Here is a 20,585-nt window from a genome sequence, read left to right on the forward strand (position 1 = left end):
TGGAAACGTGCAAAGCGCACATAGACTGTATACCCATGGTGCCTGAGAGGGCCTAATACCACAGACTATGTTGAGCCGCAAGTATCATTGCTAAATTATTGTTGATGACACTGTAATACTGGTTACCCAAGGATGTGCCCGTACCTAATTAATTCTCTTGTGGAATGTATAGTATGTAGGGCGGGTAGAGCACCAATGAACAGGCATGTTGGGCAGGGATGTTAGGGTTAACCCTGAGTAGGGACGCAACTGGGGCCCATGAGTGGTGACCATAGAAACCCTGACATATTATCCAATGGTCAACTGAGGTTATCTTAAATGTTTACACAAAAAAAAAAAAAAAAAAAAATATATATATAAAAAAAAAAAAAAAAAAAAAATATATATATAATAACACAAAGGTTGATTTACTTAGATACGCATACTGCCATAGTCAAATAGGCCGGCGCGTAGCGCATCTCCCCCCCAGGCATTGGAAGTGATAAACTTCTACCCCCAAGGCGCTTGGATGAAGTGCCGAGCCTTAAATAGGGCATGGTTCTATTATGTACATACTTTCTTTAATGTTTGGTTATGTTTTAAGGTTGCGATATTCAGTGTGAGGGGGCCGGTTGCCCACTCCGCTGGAAACTGGGATTGGGACCGAGTGGGTGGTCCCGGTTCTAACGATCATAAAAGAGCATGCGTCCTCATTTACAGAGGCGCGATACTACGCACCACGAGCTACCGGGGCGTTTGTAGACAATCGCCACAGATCCCAGGGATAGGTCCGCTCTGCTTGATGGCACTGGGAGGAGCGGGTCATCCTGTCACAAACATACACTCTCATTGCAAAGCACTACCCTTCCTGTTTGACCCCCCATGAAAGTATACTCACATAATGTGAGGGGATTGAATATCCCGACAAAGAGACACCTATTACACAGAGAGCTCAAACAGCATAGCGCAGACGTGGTGTGCCTGCAGGAGACCCATTTCCGCACCAATGACCATCCCAAAATTATGGAGCTTGACTATCCGCACCAGTTCCACTCCACCTCCCCGTCCAAAGCCAGGGGTACCTCTATCCTAATAAGTAAGCATGTCTCTTTCTCCCTAAAATCACAACATATAGATGCGTTGGGCAGATACGTAGTGATAGTGGGAACGATCAATGACATAGAGTACACCATTGCAAGTATCTATGCGCCCAATCAAAACCAAAGAAACTTCCTACACAAAATATTTCACCTTCTGGCGCCGATACAACAGGGAATTACACTCATTTGTGGGGATTTCAACCACATCTTTGACCCGACCATGGACACGACCCTGAGTCGATTTAGCGGTAGGTACAAAACCCTCAGACGGCAGAGTAGGGCACTCCAGACCCTACTACACACGAACCACTATTACGATACGTGGAGGATTACACATCCCTCGGAGAAAGCATACACTCATTTCTCACCCGTCCACAACTCATACTCTAGGATAGACGGATTTCTTCTCCAGGGTTCCCACCTCAACCAGATCCTAACCTGCAACATAGAACATATTACATGGTCAGATCATGCGCCAGTACTACTGGAAATGAAAGACCTATATGACTTCAAACACCGTAGCCCGTGGAGAATCAATGATTCTCTACTTCTCAATCCACAATTCGTGGCGGACCTGACCACGCAAATGAAACAGTATTTCGTGGAAAATGAGACACCGGATGTCGCATCCACAACGGTCTGGATGGCCCATAAGCCAGTGGTCCGGGGGCTACTGATTCGTCGGGCCTCACATCTCCGAAAACAGTCACAAAAACTAACACTTGAACTACAAAGGGAACTCTATGACATAACACTGGAGAATCAGCTCTCCCCCACGGATGACAAACGACGGCGCATAATCCAACTCACCAGGAGTTTGCACACACAAGCCCTAGAACGCACAGAACACAACTTGAAACGCTTGAAAACACATCACTATGCCCAGGGCAACAAAGCTAGCAAACTTTTAGCGCACAGACTTAAAACACGACAGGCCTCGCAAAAGATCGCATACCTGACCTCACACATGGGCCTGAAACTTACCACCCCGAAAGCCATAAGTGACGAGTTTGCGCGCTACTATGCCACATTGTATAATTTGAGTCAGGACCCCACAACCACACAACCAATAGAGAGGGACATACAGACATATCTGAAAGACACGCACTTACCCCGATTGACTGTCCAACAAAGACTGGAACTCACAAAACCACTTTGTGAAGAGGAAATACGAAGTGTGATTAGGACCCTTCCATCGGGCAAAGCCCCGGGACCTGATGGCCTGGATAACACTTACTATAAAAAATTTGGCGCTACCCTGGCGCCATATTTGGTCAAAGCATACACACAGGCTACTACTCAAAAAACACTACCCCCTGAGATGTTAACTGTGCACATTGTCACATTGCCCAAACCAGGGAAGTCACCCACGATCCCGCAGAACTTCAGGCCTATATCCCTACTAAACACGGACGCTAAAATCCTGGCCAAAACATACGCACTTCGGCTGGGTTCAATCCTGCCGACAATTATACACAGTGACCATGTTGGATTCGTAAAGGGGAGGCAAGGGTCAGATAATACTAGGAAAGTACTGAATATTCTACATTATCTCCGTAAACAGAAACAAGGAGGGCTCTTGGTCTCCCTGGACGCGGAGAAGGCCTTTGACCGCTTAAATTGGCAGTTCCTGCGAGCGGTAATGAATAAGTTTGATATCCCAGAGGGGTTTGTTTCGGTGGTGGAAGCCCTATACAGCTCTCCCAGGGCCCAGGTGCTCAACGCAGGGTTCCTCTCGGAACCCCTAAAATTAACAAATGGCACCAGACAGGGGTGCCCGTTGTCGCCTCTGTTGTACGTTCTGGCCTTAGAACCTTTAGCGGAGAGAATAAGGAATAGCCCGAACATACATGGCGTCAGGATCAATGGACGGGAATATACCACCAACCTATTCGCAGATGACGTCCTATTGACGCTTACCCAACCCCAGATTTCTCTCCCCAACCTATTACAGGAAATAACCGCATACGGCACCCACTCTTATTACAAACTTAACATCACAAAAACACAGGCCATGGGGGTGGGAGTCCCGTCGGGCACACTGGACCTGCTGAGGAGCTCATTCACACTAGATTGGAGGCAGGACCATTTAACTTTTTTAGGAATCAACATCACAAAAAACCCATCAAACCTCATAGCAGCGAACTATGATTCCTTGCTGAAGTCTATAACAAACACATTGAAGGGGTGGGAGGGCAAGTTCCTGTCCTGGCTGGGTAGGATGGCCGCGGTTAAAATGATAATATTGCCAAAATTCCAATATCTAATAAGAACGTTACAAATCCAAGTACCAAAACGATACCTAGATAATCTGCAAAAGCTCTTTATGAGCTTCATATGGGCCCATCGAAAAGTAAGAGTGGCGGCGAAAGTGCTGTGTAGACCACAAGAGCATGGGGGACTAGGGATGCCGGACGTCAGACAATATTACAAAGCGGCTGTACTGGCCACTGCTATACAAACACACGCCAGTGAGGCAGTACCACAGTGGGTAGAAATGGAGACATACTGGGCATGCCCCAAAGGATTGAGATATTTGTTTTGGGTGCCTCACAGACACAGGATAATTCCCCACGACGTGCCACCCACAACACGACTCTTATTGAAAACATGGGACACCTCCATGAACCAATGGGGACAAGGCAAGGGGTGGGCGCAGGCGTCCCCCTTGTACAGTCTTCACCTGGCAAACCCAGCCTTTGATTATCGCCCCTGGATTAACAGGGGGTGTCTTAGGGTCGGCCACCTATACGACAACGACAAACTGCTTGACTTCCCAGACTTACAACGAAACTATGGGCTACCACACAACACAATATTCCAATACCTACAGCTAAAGTCTATGCTTCAGGGAGCCAATAGCACTACTGACACGGCCAACACAAAACACATTGAACAGATGTGCACAGCCACAAAACAGCCCACAAAGCTGATATCCACCCTTTATAACATGTTGATCCAACCGCATACAGATCCCCCAGACAAGTTTAAAGTAGCTTGGCAGGAAGATATGGGAAAGACCTTCACTGAGCTGCAATGGAGGAAAGCTTTTGTAGCACATAAAAAGAGGACGAATTGTGCCTCTCATTTGGAACAAATGCGCAAAATCCAATACCGCTGGTACATGGTACCGGACCGATTGGGGAGAATCTACCCAAACACCTCTAGGACATGCTGGAGATGCCAGGGAGATAGGGGAACAATGTATCATATATGGTGGACATGTCCGCAATTGACAAATTACTGGAGGGCGGTGGAGGAGATAGCGGGCCTGGCCCTGGGTAGGGAACTCACAATTACTCCGGAGTGCGGACTCCTATTTATGGGACTAGAGGAGTTCAATAACACGGATTCCCGTTTATTATTTCATATCCTTATATCAGCAAACACACTAATAGCTAGGGCATGGAAACAGGATCTAGCACCCACCAAGGAGGCCCTACTTCGGCAAATTAACATGAATCTGACATACGAAAAGGGATTGAACCGACATAGTCTCTCGAACAAATTCGCCACCTTGGCCCATAATCAGTGGGTGATAAGAGTGGGCGAGGAAGGATAATGTCACATATCATAAGACAAGGGTGCCGCCCACGTGGGCGTAGTGGACCATTGAATGAAGTAACCCACATGTACATAGTTGTAAAGTTTATAGTTTTACTAATCTGAATAGAGGGGAGCCAATGTACAGGATTATGATGCATGTTGGAGCCCAATGGAGCACACCTATAGATTATAACAAAGATGTTAGGCCGGGAGCGGCCATAGGGGTATAGAGGCTCTAAGCATAATCGGGGAATCCTTACAGGACACTTATGCATCGCAGAATGGTGCTTCAGGGCAGACAGGCAGCTGTGTGCTCCCCTTGAATATTTCCCCCTTTTTCCCTCCTCCTCCCCCAGTAACAGTACGGTGGTACATTGAGTATCACACTTAAGTGTCCAATTGGGACTAGAGTCCATTGAAAGACAGGTCATATACAAATATTAGCACAGCCTAAATACCCTAATAGAGATAGCCAACTGGGCTAACCTATTGCATTCTGGACAAGTTCTGTAGGTCTCCCCCAAGGTTCTCACAAGGCTATAACAGCCAGGTAGTGGAGTTGCGTGGATCAATGCTTACAGAGTGGCCGTTAGGACACGGGCGCGCATAAAGGTTTATGCTTCTGTGACCACGATACAGCTGCTCCCCATCGACAGAGCAATTAACCTGTGGGGGGCACTCTCTCGTACACATAGTACCACTGTGTCAGATAATGCACATACCTGAACAACATTAGCACAAGATCCTTGTGTTAGCCAGTGATGATATGCAAGGGAAAACCGAGAACAGATTAATGTGTGTTAGCTAGTCTGAACTGTTGGATTTGAAGAGAATAATTGGCTTATTAACCATGTAATGACGAACTTAATGTACTGAACACGTATTGTGAATGTCAACCCCCTCCCTTTTTTATTTCTTCCTTTCTGTACCCCTTTCCTGTGATAAATCAATAAAAAACTACAAATTGAAAAAAAAAAAAAGACGCTGGACGTCCTCATGCTATGCATGAGGACCTCCAGCGTTGCCAGAATCCCCATAGGAAAGCATTGAATAATTGCTGCGCATGCGCACTGTTTCCCCCCTTTCGGCAGGGTGGGAGGGAGAGGGGCACTCCAGGAACCTGCAGTGCCAGGAAAACTGATATGTTTTCCTGGCACTTGAGAATCCCTTTAATTATGGAAAGACTCTCAGTGAGTTTCTGCTATTCCGCACATTTATAGTTCCTGGAAAGGTTTTAGGCATTTGTTTTTGTTTGTTTTTTTAGGGGGTGTGTCTTTGTTTTTACAGTAAACTCCAAAGTAGCAACAATTTGTCCTCACTAGAAACTAAGGTTCTCACTTTTTTGAAGCTCTTATATTGCGGTAAAATATTTTTTTTTAAATGCAAGTATATTTCTACAGCCTTGTAAATTCGAATAGTATTGTGTCTCTTGATATAATCTATATCACTGTTGTCCAATACTTACAAACCACCATGTATCCTGTACAATACATCTAGTAATACATTATAAGGCAACCTTTTGTAAACCTCATACAATACTAGTAGTATATAGGTTGCTAACATTACTTTCACAATGGTATGCAACTGATCTTGATTAATGTATAGTTAAAAAAAACAAAGGAAAAAAATAATGTGGCAAACAGAACCTCGCCACATGCTTTTGGAGGAGCCTGCTTGCCAGCCTCCTGCCCCAGCACTATGGCCTCTGTGATAAATCATGGTTAAAGGCACTGTTCGTGCCTTTTAGACTTATATGGTTCGGTATACGGAGCTTACCAAACAGATTAGGAGTTTGTGTTCGTATACCCATTAAAGTTCCTTTTCACCCTCCACATAGAGCCTTGTCTCATGTGTGGAGGTGACAGCTGTATCTACTCTGGGGATTGCTATATCACTATACTCCCCTGGGATTATAATCACTTGCTCTTTTAAGAGCATATTGCTGCACTCTCTTGGAGGTTTACCCACTGAAAGCTGGATACTGGTCTTGGGTCCAGGGTGGGTGGAGGACAGCGAGACCCCGACCAAGTGCGGATTGTGTCTGGTGCGGTGCTTGTGGTACTCGGTAAGCACTAGGAAGCAGCGATTGGTGGAGGCACCCAAGCGGGGTGCCATGCGGTCCGCCACAAATAACACTTATAAAAACCTAGTAATGCATATTAGTAAAAGTTGACTATATATCTTTTAACCGAAACAGAGAATATGAGAAATCTGAGAACGGACAAAAGCTTAACCCCTTAAGGACCAAACTTCTGGAATAAAAGTGAATCATGACATGTCACACATGTCATGTGTCCTTAAGGGGTTAAAGGAACTCAGTAACATGCACTTTGGTAAATCCCCGCTCAGGTCTCAAAATAGTTTTTTGCTCACTTGTGCAATTACTGAGAGAATCAGTTCCAAAGCATATCAGACTGATCCCACTCATAAGGGCAGTCCTGAACCAAAATGCACAAGAGATACAGCAACCCCAGATAAACGTCTTGGTCTTGTTGCGCCTCGTCAGTGAAGTGTAGCTGTATCTCTCGTGCAGAGAGAATTTTCCAGCATTTCAGTTCTGGACTGCTCTTACGGGTGGAATCCGTCTGATATGCTTTTTTTTTTTTTTAGGATTTATAAGTTTTTATTGAAGTTTTCATCAACTGGTAAGAGGAAAGGGGTACAGAAAGAAAAAAAGGGGAAGGTGATTTAAAACAGTCCAGCAATCCTATAACGCTCTCTTCCTACCCTATAAATCAAAGTCTTTCCGGCGGACGGGATTGGTCGACTGCTGGAGGGTGGTGCATCCAGAAGATAGGGACTACACATTTTACTCTGCGATTCATAACCATTACAGCCACATAAATTACATCTTCCTAGCGCAGGAATTTCTGCCCCTCCTATTACACGTGGAAATAGGAATCATGGGCACTCAACGACCCTGATATTACTGCGCTCCTCCCTACACAAACCAAGGGAACGCCAGTGGAAATTAAATGAGATGGCAGATATTGAAACAGACTCGACATGAACTAATTCACTATTTTGAGATTAACGATTCACCTGACACACCACCCCTGACAATATGGGAAGCGCACAAATGCGTTATTAGAGGATATTACATCAAAATATGCAACCATCGCAAAAAGGACCAAGCTAGGCGAATGTCAATTTCAAGAAGCTAACACCCGAAGCTTTAGAGGAACTAGAGTCGCCACTAACTATAGAAAAACTGACAGAAGCTTTAAAACTTTCTAAGCCGCCCGGGGCCCTGACAGTCTACCGTTAACTTAGCTGCACACCTTCCGGGAGGTCTTGCTACCTAAACCCCTCCAGGGACTTAACTCTATCCACTCAGACAGACTATTTCTGATGGACTCCCTCGCCGAATTTGTGACAGTTATACTCAAAGAAGGCAAGGACCCAGCAAGCTGTGCCCTATCTCACTCCTGAATGCGAACTTAAAACCGTTTGCAAAAGCCATGGCCCTACAAATCTTGTGAGTCCTCCAAGGTCTGATCCACTCCGACCAGGTGGGATTTATCCCAGGTCGGGAGGGACGGGACAACACCATTAGAGCCCTTAACATCATCCACGCTGCCCAGACAACCGGGAGAGAGGGGGTACTTCTCTCCACTGACGCCAAAAAAGCGGTTGACCGGGTAGACTGGCTCTACCTCACGTCCACACTCCAACACATGGAGTTTGGCCCGCGCATGCTCTCGAGGATACAATCCCTGTATACCACTCCTACAGCCTGAATCCACGTCAATGTTGCGTTTACGCCCCCATTTCCAATCTAGAAATGAATACGCCAAGGCTGTCCTCTGTACCCCCTCCTGTTTGCCCTATCTCCAGCCGTTTCTAGCGGCGATCAGACGGGATGGAGGTATCACAGGGTTCACTTTGGGACGAAGGGAACAGTGGGTCGCAGACAACATGCTCTTTTTTTTTTAGAACAGCCAGCAATATCCCTGCCCAATCTTTTGGCAGCCTTTAAGCGGTTTGGACTGATATCTAATGTAAAACTTCATATGGACAAATCATGCGCTCCATCTCTCACTTAACCCCGACTCCACCGCCCGTCTGTGCTCACACTTCCCCTTCGCATGGTGCGAAAGTAAACTTAGATACTTAGGCATCTGGTGACCATGAGACCTCTCCCTACTGTACCAAATTAATTTTCTCCCACTACTTACATTAATGCGGTCAAGATAAACATCATGCCGCGCTTGTTATATCTATTCCAGACCATACCGATAATCCCCAGAGCTTTGTTTAGCTCCATTACATCAGCAATCCGGAGATTCAAATGGAACCAATGTCATTCCCCGTAGTGACTTATTACCAGGCTGCGCACCTGCACACATATGTAGATTGGCACACTAACCCTTCCGAGAAGCAGTGGGTGGAAATGGAGACCCTACCAGCAGAGAGTAAAATCCCCTCCATGCTGTGGTGGGGGACTATATCAGTGGACGCCTTGCGTACCAATAACGCGATGATAGACGCTACAATTAAAGTATGGTGCGGTCTCCGATATCAAAGACAACGGACAACCTCGCCTAACCCGCTTGCCCAAATTACAAACAACCCAGACCTAGCTGGAGGCCCAAGTACAAGGGACTTAAGCCCATAGCAAAACTTTTTTTTTCCCGAAAGACAGCCCACCCCTCTGGAATGGTTCCATTACCATCAAATCAAAACATTTTACTCATCCTTCCAAGGTAGGGGACAGATTCACAGAACCTAACTCAATTTGAGCACCTATGCACTACACAGAAACACGTCACACAGGGTATATCTACTCTATACACGATGCTGCAGCAGAGTGCAGTTGATACCTCTCGGATTCACGAGTAGATGGGAAAGGGAAACAGGAAGTACACTCATGGATCACGAATGGGAATACATTTTCACCCTCACACACAAATGCTCCATTAGCTCGAAGTTCCAGGAGCTGAGTTACAAACTGCTGACGCATTGGTATTGGACACCAGATGTCCTGCACCTCATGCACACAGAAATGCCTAAAGAGTGCTGGCGTTGCAGGACAGGAGAAGGTACCGCATTACACATATGGTGGTCATGCGCCGAGATAGTGCCTTTTTGGAAGATGATCCACACCAGCATTCAGCACATCACAGACACCACAATACCATTTCAACCCCTGACCATGTTCTTACATCACACCACACTACCACTTCAAACATACAAAAAGTCGCCAACACTCCATTTGCTAACTGCAGCCAAGTCCCTGTTTCCGACTCTCTGGAAACAGGCACGCGTGCCTACCCTCCAGCAGTGAATAGCAAAGGTAGAGGATATACACTCAATGGAAACACTGACAGCTTCCCTGTGGGGCCGCATTGAGAAATGTGTCTGGACCTGGACACCCTGGCTCACCTTCATTTCGGAGCTACTGCGACTGCTCCAGGGCCTATACACCCTAGCAACAGTTAGACAAGAACATATCTAGGCAATTACTGGAACCTCATGATCTACGATATATATATAAATAGAATAGTAACGTTTTTTTTTTTTTATTATTCTCCCTCTCTCCCTTCCTCTCTCTCACCCTCATACTCCTACTTTCTTCCACCACTTCACCCTACTTAAATACACATATAATCATCGAACTGATAAAACAAGATACCGTAGACCCTATTAATCGGCACCAACGACCACACTGTAACCTAGTCTCATGAATGCATTTATGAATCAGTCAATAGCACTAACCAATGGCCGCTTACAGACAGGACAGGGGACCACCACAATATCTCCCCCAAAAAACGACATTATATCACTGCCCAAGTTTACAAAACTTTAAATGAAGAGCGATGACGGAGGGAATGGGGGAACATATGAAAGAGACAGTAAATGGGAAAGAGAAGGGGAAACAGAAAAAGAGAAGGGAAGGTATAGGCTTCCTCTAAAGATGTAATATAAAAATACTCGTTTACTATGCTTTGTCCGCATTTTGTGATCCTCTGATGCCCTACATTTTATGATATTTACTGCCTTTCTATACGAACTGTAAGAAAATGGAAATGAAAGTTGTAACCTGTTGAATACTGACATAATATAAAATAAAGATTGTCAAAAAAGAGAATATGGGGGCTATGTTTATAATAGATTGTCTGAAATTATGCAATTTTTACATCTAATTTATCACTAACTCGTTTGGTAATTTTGTGTCTTGTTTTAATAGATTTATTAAACTGTACGTTCAGTGTTACCAGAACCTAAATTACTTTTAATAACATGCATTAGCCTACACATTATTCTTAGTCAAGGATGACCAACACGTCTATTCGACAAACACTTAATTCTAAATATTCAAAAGTGCATTTCTATTGACGTAGCAGCATACCAAAATGGAAGACTTTATTTATTTATTTATTTGCCCTTCTATGCTTTGTTTTCAGCTTTTGAATGTACAATCATACTGTCCTTGTTAAATAACTATAAATAGTTTTTTTTGTACTTGATTTTTTTTCTTTATTGCATTGGATTTGCAATGTATCTATGTCCTTGGGAATTTAGCATTCTTACCTGTAACAGAACTTGCTGTTTCTTGCACTGTTTTAACATGTTAAATGATTTTTTGCTGGTGTTGGTGTTTTAAGACTGAATCATTCACATTTGAGATCTCAATGGAAAACAGTGTGCCCTATGTGCCTATCCATCTGAGCCCATGGTACGAAGGTACTGGTAGTGTAATAATGAAAACAGGCTTGGAAATGCCTGATGGCAATGCTTATATTGATTGCTAGAAGACTGACCATGTTTTTATGTTTCACTTTCAGTGTGAAAAACTCAAACTACTGCCTTCCTTCATATGCTGCTTACAAGAACTATGAATACTCAGAGCCAGGAAGACACAACGAACAGCCAGGACTGTGTGGGCTCAGTAATCTGGGGAATACGTGTTTTATGAATTCTGCAATTCAGGTAACAAATTAAGCAATATGTTTTATTTAATAAAGAATTATTTATCAATTTGACCTGATGTTTATATGAATACATTTTTATATTTTAATTTATATTATGTGCCTATATAGTTAATATTTGTGAGATTAAAGTAAGGTTTTTTTTTACTATAATTTTTTTTATTATGTTAAAGTTTTCTCATCTATTGGTCAAGTTTTTTTTTATTATTAGTGTTGGTTTCTATATTTGATCAATCTTTCACTCTGATAAACACTTTAATCTTATATTGGGACAAGGAGTGGAGCAGAGGTAAGTATAAAACACACTTACCTTTCCAGCTTTTCTATAATGCTCTGCAGGAACCCTCACTCAGGCATCTGCTTGGAAAATGCCGAACGAGTGCAGGTACAAGCTGTACATGGCCCCAAACATATGCATGCTTCCTCACTGCATTATTGGGGAAATTTTCTGTATATATATAAAAAAAAAGTAAATAGCACAACCCATGGGTATCTGTCTGTTAGCTTTTGGTTAGTGCTAAAATCAGGGATTTACTACTTTATAAAGTTGAAGATTGCAAACTATAATGTTACTAAAGTGTTTTTATTATTTTGGGAGGTGGGGGAAAGGGTCTGTTTTGTTTTGTGTTTTGTTTTTAATCGAGTTTGATTAAGCATTTTTATCCTAAAGCCTTTTGCTTCCACTAAATGTGTGATGATAATGATTAGTTGTGTGTTTGCCAGTTGTTCATCTTAGAGGATCACTATAGTGTCAGGAAAACAAACTCGTTTTCCTGACACTATAACATCCTTAGGACCCCCCACCCTCAGGGTCCCTCTCCCTTGGTGCTGAAGGGGCTAAAACCTTACCTTAATCCAGCGCCAGGCTCCCTCGGCACTGGTGACCTCTCCTCCCTCGCGGACGTCAGCTCCCGAGTGGAGCGGATTGCGCATGCGCGGCAAGAGCTGCGTGCATTCAAACAGCATTTCTCAATTTTCGCATACAAATTTCGCATCCAGCATCGGGGAAGCACCTCTAGTGGCTGTCAGGAAGACAGCCACTAGAGGTTGGATTAACCCTGCAATGTAAACACGTGTTCAAACACGTGCTTCTTTGTGTAGGCATGTTTTGCTTTCATTATTGTCCTCATAGTTAGCTCAAACTAAGGACACATGACATTCTTCCTTTTCGTTTTTGAAACTGCAAATTACTTAAGAGTAAGCTAAAAGAAAAATATACATACAAAGGCATTATCCCCTTAAGGACACATGACATGTCTGACATGTCATGATTCCCTTTTATTCCAGAAGTTTGGTCCTTAAGGGGTTAAAGGGATCCTATAGTGCCAGGAAAAAAAGTTGTTTTCCTGGCACTATAGAGTTTATAGGTCCCCCCCTTTCTCAGGGGTCCTCTCCCGTGGGGTTGAAGGGATTAAAACCCCTTCAGCCATTTACCTGAATCCAGCGCCGATGTCCCTCGGCGCTGGGTCAGGCTCTGCCCACGCTCCTCTCCTGCCGACATCACCCGGCGGGGGAGACCTAATGCGCATGTGTGGCAATGGCTGCGTGCACTTTAGACCTCCCTATAGGAAAGCATTATTCAATGCTTTCCAGTGGGGAAAATCTGACGCTGGAGGTCCGTGAGGACTTCCAGTGTCAGATAATGGACCAAAAGTCCATTTGAATTCCGAAAGCCCTCTAGTGGCTGTCTGTTAGACAGACACAGAGGGCAGACTTAGAGCTGCAATGTAAACATTGCAGTTCTCTGAAAATGCAATGTTTAACATTGCAGCACTAAGTGCAAAAGGGTCACAGCACCCAGACTACTTCAATTAGCTGAAGTGGTCTGGGTGCCTACAGTGTCCCTTTAACTGCTACAATGTCTCTTACGTGGGTTTTGCACTTGGAGCCTTTGCTTAATTTCCAAATACAGTAAACAGAAGTTTTCCTATTATGTTTTCCTGATAATTACCATAGATTTGGAACATGTAAACTGAAACTCTATACATGGTCACACTGATCACTCTATTATAAACATAACATTCACTCCTATCTGTCTGCTAGTATATTATAAATCAGACATGTTAATCCTAAACTGTTCTCTATCTGCCTCTTTTCATATCTGAAGGCACGTTATTCCTTTTGTAAACCTGTAAATGTTTCATTGTACTGACTGCACAGACTTCAAAGCATGAGTGTTTAAAGGGTTACTCCAAGCACCACAAATACTTCAGTGAAATGGAGCTTGGAGTTTGTATCTGCAGCATGCAGTATGAAACACTGCACATATAGACACATTTTCTATTGCTGTTGTCAGTGTAACTCCACCTCCGGCAGCATCATTAGTACATCATTAGCCAGCCCAGAACAAGAGTTCTAGGTTAGCTCATTTCAATTCTGTTCATATTTCATTGCACAGAGGCTCATTCATTGGTGAGTTTTGTCAGCCAATGAATGATCGGTGGCACTGGCATCCAGCTTCTCTAGCTCTGCCACAACTCATAGGAGGCTCAACATCCAGCAGGAGACAGGTTAGAGCACAAACCATTGCACAATTTACCCCATTGCCGGAGAACGGCTCCAGGGTACTCCCAGCATCATTTACTCTATAGAGGACTCTAGTGGTTATGATGCTTGGAGAACCCTTTAATCTAACTATTTTCTTTTTCCTAAAAAAAAAAAAGAGAGCCTCCTTGTGCTTTGGAGCTCTCTTGATATGCATGCTGTCCATCTCACTTTACTGTAAGCAGTAATTATATAGCTAGAATGAAGAAAATAGGTCCTCTTTGCCGATGTTTAGTATTTTGTGTGGTCATGTGAAAAGAAATTGCATAAGAAAAGTTAATATTCTGCTGTTTCATATTTTTTTGCCAAGCTATTTTTTTTGTTTAAATTGGGCAGTGAGTAAAGTTGCATCGGTTCTTTGCACAATTGAAAGCTTACAAATACAATGCTGAAATGTGTTATGTGTTACAGTGGGTTTTGGAAGCAGCAGAATCTTGTTAAAGTATTCTGTGACACACATGATATACATGTCTTTAAATGCATGTAGATTAATACATTCATTTTGCCAGTCTGTTACCCATATAAAAAAAACTTCATCGGATTAAAATGTTGAAGTATTTTCTTTTCTTCTAGTGTTTGAGCAATACCCCACCACTGACTGAATACTTTCTCAATGACAAATATCAGGAAGAGCTGAATTTGGATAACCCTTTAGGGATGCGAGGAGAAATAGCCAAGTCTTATGCAGACCTCATCAAACAAATGTGGTCAGGGAAATACAGCTATGTAACCCCGCGAGCATTTAAGGTGGGTAGTACTTGTATTTCAGCATTGTTATAATATGTTAAAGGACCACTATAGTGTCAGGAAAACAAAATAGTTTTCCTGGCACTATATAATCCTTATGTCCCTCGTGACCCCCCCTCCCGCTCAATGTTTTCCTATGGATGTTCTGCGTGCTCAATGCGATTTTTGCATTGAGTGTCACAGAAGTGCCTCTAGCAGCTGTCAGGAAGACAGCCACTAAAGGCTGGATTAGCCCTGCTATGTAAACATAGCAGTTTCTCAGCTGAAGGGTTAAAACCTGGGGGACCTGGCACCCAGACCACTTCATTGAGCTGAAGTTGTCTGAGTGACTATAGTGGTCCTTTAACGTTTGAATGTTATTGTATATGTACAGCATTTTTACAGTGTGCATTTTTAAGACCTTTTGAGTAAATGGAGCAATATAGCTAAACTTATTTTTAACATGAATTTAAACATGTATTATCAATATTATTGATCTTTCCCATAATATATTTTTAAAACCCTTGTTTTCTGTGAATGTGTACAGCAATTAATTATAATTCTAATTTTAGTAATAAGGTTTATTAAAAACAAAACTCTTTTTGTATGTTCCTTTTTCAAGACACAAGTTGGGAGATTTGCACCTCAGTTTTCGGGTTATCAGCAGCAAGATTGTCAAGAATTGCTTGCTTTCCTGTTAGATGGCTTACACGAAGATTTAAACCGAATTCGAAAGAAGCCTTATATCCAATTGAAAGATGCAGATGGCAGACCAGACAAGGTAGATCTCATACTACTGCTTTAAAAAAAATATTGCAGATATACAATTACAGATACCATTAAAATACTACCAAAATATAAAGACTCCCATATATTGTGGTGGTGAACACAGTGCTATCTTTTTTGTCGTTGTATTTATTAGTTGATACCAATCCAAGATGATAAAAATGTGTAAAACTAATGGATGGATGTCAGGGGAGTGTGTGAAATGTACTTATGGCAAGTTTGTCTCTTTTAGACTTTGACAACTAATTGTCCTCTTTTAATTATAACCTAAAACTCTGGGTGTAGCCAAGAAAAAGAAAAGCATATCACAAATATAGGGTTTACGTAGAAATGGTGAGCTAGAACAAACATATCCTTACTTTACTTGGGCCAGTCTTGCCATTTTATTATATATTTGCCAATTTTTTATGTCTCTCTATGCAGCATGTTGAAGTCCCACTGCGCACATTATCGGTATACCTTTATTTATCGACTGTGAGAGCTCGTTCGGGAAGAATGCACTCTCAGCATCAAACATTTCAAGTGTGTTTTGTTAAAATTAAAAGATTTTTCCTTTATATATTTGTTTTGTTCTTTATTACATTTTAGGTAGTTGCTGAAGAAGCGTGGGAGAACCATATAAAAAGAAACGACTCTATCATTGTTGATATATTTCATGGGTTGTTTAAATCTACGCTCGTATGTCCGGAATGTGCTAAAATATCTGTCACATTTGATCCGTTTTGTTACTTAACTCTTCCTCTACCGATGAAGAAGGAGCGCAGTCTGGAAGTATATTTAGTTAGAATGGATCCACTTTCCAAACCTATGCAGGTAAGCATAGCCCACTCACTATTCTTGTCTTATTCTATTTTTGGTTTGACGCCTACGGTTTTAATATAGTTTTCATTTCAATGTAATTCCATTTTGAGCAATGCTTTACTATTGAAACAATCAGGATGTGGAATTCTCTGCCTGAAGAAGTGGTTTTATCAGAGTCCATACAGATGTTCAAACAGCTACTAGATGCATACTTGCAAAGACAGAATATTCAAGGATATAATCTTTCAATGTAGGGTAATAACTGCTTGATTCAAGGATAAATCTGACTGCCATTCTGGGGTCAAGAATGAATTTTTTGTCCTAGCTTGTTGCAAAATTGTGCTTCAAACTGGGGTTTTTTTTTTTTTGTTTTTTTTCTTTTGGATCAACAGCAAAAAACAGGTGTGAGGAAGGCTGAACTTGATGGACGCAAGTCTCTTTTCAGCTATCTAACTATGTAACTATGTAAGATCTGAAACTCCCAAATATTCATATTTTGTATTTATTTGTTCCTGGTTTCTTGATATAAACCATACGGGACATTTATTGATGTCACCTGACCAGTTATATATTATTTTGGTACCAATGGTGTCTTCACTATGTGTGAGGTTGTTTAAGGGTACAAACATATACCGTTTTTTATTATGTTTGTAATGAGGATACTTATAGTGATATCGATTCACAATCAGTCAATAATGTTGTAAGCAGTCGTCTAATATATAATTCCAAATTGGGGGACATTTAAGCAAGGCAAAACCAGTCTCATTCAAGGTGCTAAATATTGGAAGCTTCTGTTGATCATCATAGCTAATGGTCGTTATTGAGCAATTTTCCATAGAATAGCACTTATTTTCGATTACAGTTGTAGAAGCTGTAACTCCATGGCAATGGTTTAAAAGGATTTTATATATATAAAATATAATATAGAATAAAAAGTTATATTCCTCACATTATAGAGCCCTCTGGCCCAGCCCCCACTCCCCGGCATGTAAAGGGATAAAAAAAAAAAACACCTTTTAATACTTACCCGATGTCAGCGACAATCTCCCTGCTCCAATGCTTTCCTATGGGGATTTTACAGACTCTGGTTGTCCTCATGCAGAGCATGAGGACTTTTAGCATCAGACAACCAAAACTCGGTTATTCACCATGAAGTGTCTCTAGTGGCTGTCTGATTGTCAACTATTCGAGGCAGTCTTAGTCCTGCAATGTAATTATTGCAATTTCTCTGAAACTGCAATGATTTACATTACAGGACTAAGGGGGGCAGGGACACTGCGCCAATGCCACTTTGATGGGCTGAAGTTGTCTGGCTGCCTGTAGTGTCCCTTTAAGTGTGTGTTTGAAAATGTTGACCGGCCAATTTGAATTTCCATGGGCTTACTTTTCAGGAAAATAATTATCATTGCTCACTTTCCAATTGGTTATTAGAATAATATTAATCATATATGGCAGGGATCCTTTTTAAAACATAACATATACAATAAACATATATAACAAAAAATAACAGTTTATAGTATGAAACCACTTATTAGAAAGCAGTATCTTTATTGCGTTAAGGTGAAGCATAGCTTTGCCTTTCATGCACCTCTACTTGTTTGGTTTTTTTCAAGGTAAAATGTCTTAGCCAGCTGCTTTATTTAGATCTACCTTTGAACACTGTAATGTTAACTACAGGAGCTTAAATAAAGCTAAACTACTTTGCTTAAATCTGTGTGCAATCTGGATTGTTGTCACCACATTTTTAATATTAAATGCAGCCCCAAGCAAGTTATTGCAATTTGTCTTGTATTTAATCCCCCAGCATTGTTTACATCTAATAAGGCAACAAACAAAAGTCACATTGATTCTAATGAAAAGTCTATGTGCGTTTTAGTATGGATTCTGGTGTGAGATTCTTGGATAAATACCTTTTTTCTTCTAATTCATTGTATTTATTTTATCTTAGTATAAAGTAATTGTTCCAAAGATTGGAAATATGATGGACCTTTGCACTGCCCTTTCTTCGTTGTCTGATATTCCTCCAGAAAAGGTGATTATTATAGATTTATTTTTCAAATGTATGCATGTATTTATTTTTATTTATATATTATTTATATATTATTGTTATTAATCTGTTTATTTTATTTCCTTATTATTTAGATGGTTGTTACTGATATTTACAACCATAGATTTCACAGAATATTTGCCATGGATGAGAATTTAAGTAGCATTATGGAACGAGATGACATTTATGTGTAAGTTTTCTATCACCATTAACCTTTAATTCCATTGTCAGTAAGTATATATGATATTATTATTATTATTATTATTAATTTGATGAAATGTGGCAGATTCTATGCAAATTTTTTTCTTTCGTTTTTTTTTTTTTTTGCTTCTCTTCTGTTATACATATTTACCAAATGTCTGTACTTTTTAAAAACATATCTGTAATGCTTTATTCATTAAAAAAGAGAGCTCTTAGTTTTCTCTTTTGTGGCTACCTGTTTTCATTATTATCGTTCTAAAACCTAGTAGCTTTGTTTAGTTTTTCACAGATTTATTTTTCAACATTAGGTTTGAAACATCTATCAATCGAACAGAAGAGACAGAACAAGTCATAATCCCTGTTTATTTACGAGAGAAGTTCCGCCATACCAGTTACAGTCATCACCACAGTTCTACTCTTTTTGGCCAACCCTTTCTACTGACTGTGCCTAGAAATATTTCAGAAGACAAGCTGTACAACCTACTTTTAGTTAGAATGTGGTATGTACTTTAAAGACCAAACAAACAAACATTATTTTAAATAAAGTTTCCTTGTTCCACTTGGGGGCTCATCTCAAGAAAAACATTATAATTTTAAACATTAAAACTTTAAACAACAATAATAATAATCAACATCTGAGGAAAGGGATTTAGGGGTGATTATTTCTGATGACTTAAAGGTAGGCAGACAATGTAATAGAGCAGCTGGACATGCTAGCAGAATGCTTGGTTGTATAGGGAGAGGCATTAGCAGTAGAAAGAGGGAAGTGCTCATGCCATTGTACAGAACACTGGTGAGACCTCACTTGGAGTATTGTACGCAGTACTGGAGACCGTATCTTCAGAAGGATATTGATACCTTAGAGAGAGTTCAGAGAAGGGCTACTAAACTGGTTCATGGATTGCAGGATAAAACTTACAAGGAAAGGTTAAAGGATCTTAACATGTATAGCTTGGAGGAAAGACGAGACAGGGGGGATATGATAGAAACATTTAAATACATAAAGGGAATCAACACAGTAAAGGAGGAGACTATATTTAAAAGAAGAAAACCTACCACAACAAGAGGACATAGTCTTAAATTAGAGGGACAAAGGTTTAAAAATAATATCAGGAAGTATTACTTTACTGAGAGGGCAGTGGATGCATGGAATAGCCTTCCAGCTGAAGTGGTAGAGGTTAACACAGTGAGGGAGTTTAAGCATGCGTGGGATAGGCATAAGGCTATCCTAACTATAAGATAAGGCCAGGGACTAATGAAAGTATTTAGAATATTGGGCAGACTAGATGGGCCGAATGGTTCTTATCTGCCGTCACATTCTATGTTTCTAATAGAAGTAACCAAGGTGCAATGTTGCATATTCTTAGGATTACATATTGTGACTTATTTATAAAAATCAAACCTGAGCAGTTCTCTATTGGCCAGTTGTCCCAAATTTACAACGTTGATTCTGTTTTTCCTTTAAATATAAACTCGTGTTTCATAAACCAATCAAATAATGAATATTTTAGTCCCTTAGACTATTGATTAAAATATTTTATTGTGTGAAATCCTCCGACAAGACACAACACTACTTAGATATATGGGCACACTGGTTACTGACCACAACAGGTGACTGGTTTGCAGACAAACTCCACTACTAAGACACTGACTCTACCAAGCCACCTCACACTCAAAGGGTCGGCACCCGTACCCTAGGCATGCCCCGACTTGGGATATCCACACCACCTTCCCCTCCTCCCCTCTGGGGCCTCATCTATCTTTACTATCCCTGATCCTGGGCAGACAGATCACTGAATGAAACTCGGGCGACTGCTTGTATGCCACAAAAGTACGCGATTACCAGTCAGGGCTCAAATAAGTCCCATACCCTGAGGGACCAGCACGTCCCACACAAACATAGAATGCAGTACGATAAAATCT

At 41.4% G+C, this 20,585-nt stretch overlaps 1 protein-coding gene across 4 annotated transcripts in view; it reads left to right on the forward strand.

The window, feature by feature from the left end:
• USP15 (ubiquitin specific peptidase 15) overlaps positions 1-20,585 on the forward strand; it is a 240,680-nt gene that overhangs the window by 67,882 nt on the left and 152,213 nt on the right. For all 4 annotated transcript variants that reach the window (XR_010090423.1, XM_063446968.1, XM_063446970.1 and 1 more), the window contains 7 exons: positions 11,414-11,558; positions 14,675-14,848; positions 15,450-15,608; positions 16,202-16,426; positions 18,363-18,446; positions 18,557-18,651; positions 18,971-19,162. Coding sequence is in view for 3 of the 4 variants with exons in the window: in XM_063446968.1 (XP_063303038.1) it covers positions 11,414-11,558; positions 14,675-14,848; positions 15,450-15,608; positions 16,202-16,426; positions 18,363-18,446; positions 18,557-18,651; positions 18,971-19,162 (1,074 nt within the window). In the remaining variant the exon portion in view is untranslated. The remainder of the gene's footprint in view (positions 1-11,413; positions 11,559-14,674; positions 14,849-15,449; positions 15,609-16,201; positions 16,427-18,362; positions 18,447-18,556; positions 18,652-18,970; positions 19,163-20,585) is intronic.

The sequence above is a fragment of the Pelobates fuscus genome, chromosome 3, assembly GCF_036172605.1.
Source record: "Pelobates fuscus isolate aPelFus1 chromosome 3, aPelFus1.pri, whole genome shotgun sequence".
NCBI lineage: Eukaryota > Metazoa > Chordata > Amphibia > Anura > Pelobatidae > Pelobates > Pelobates fuscus.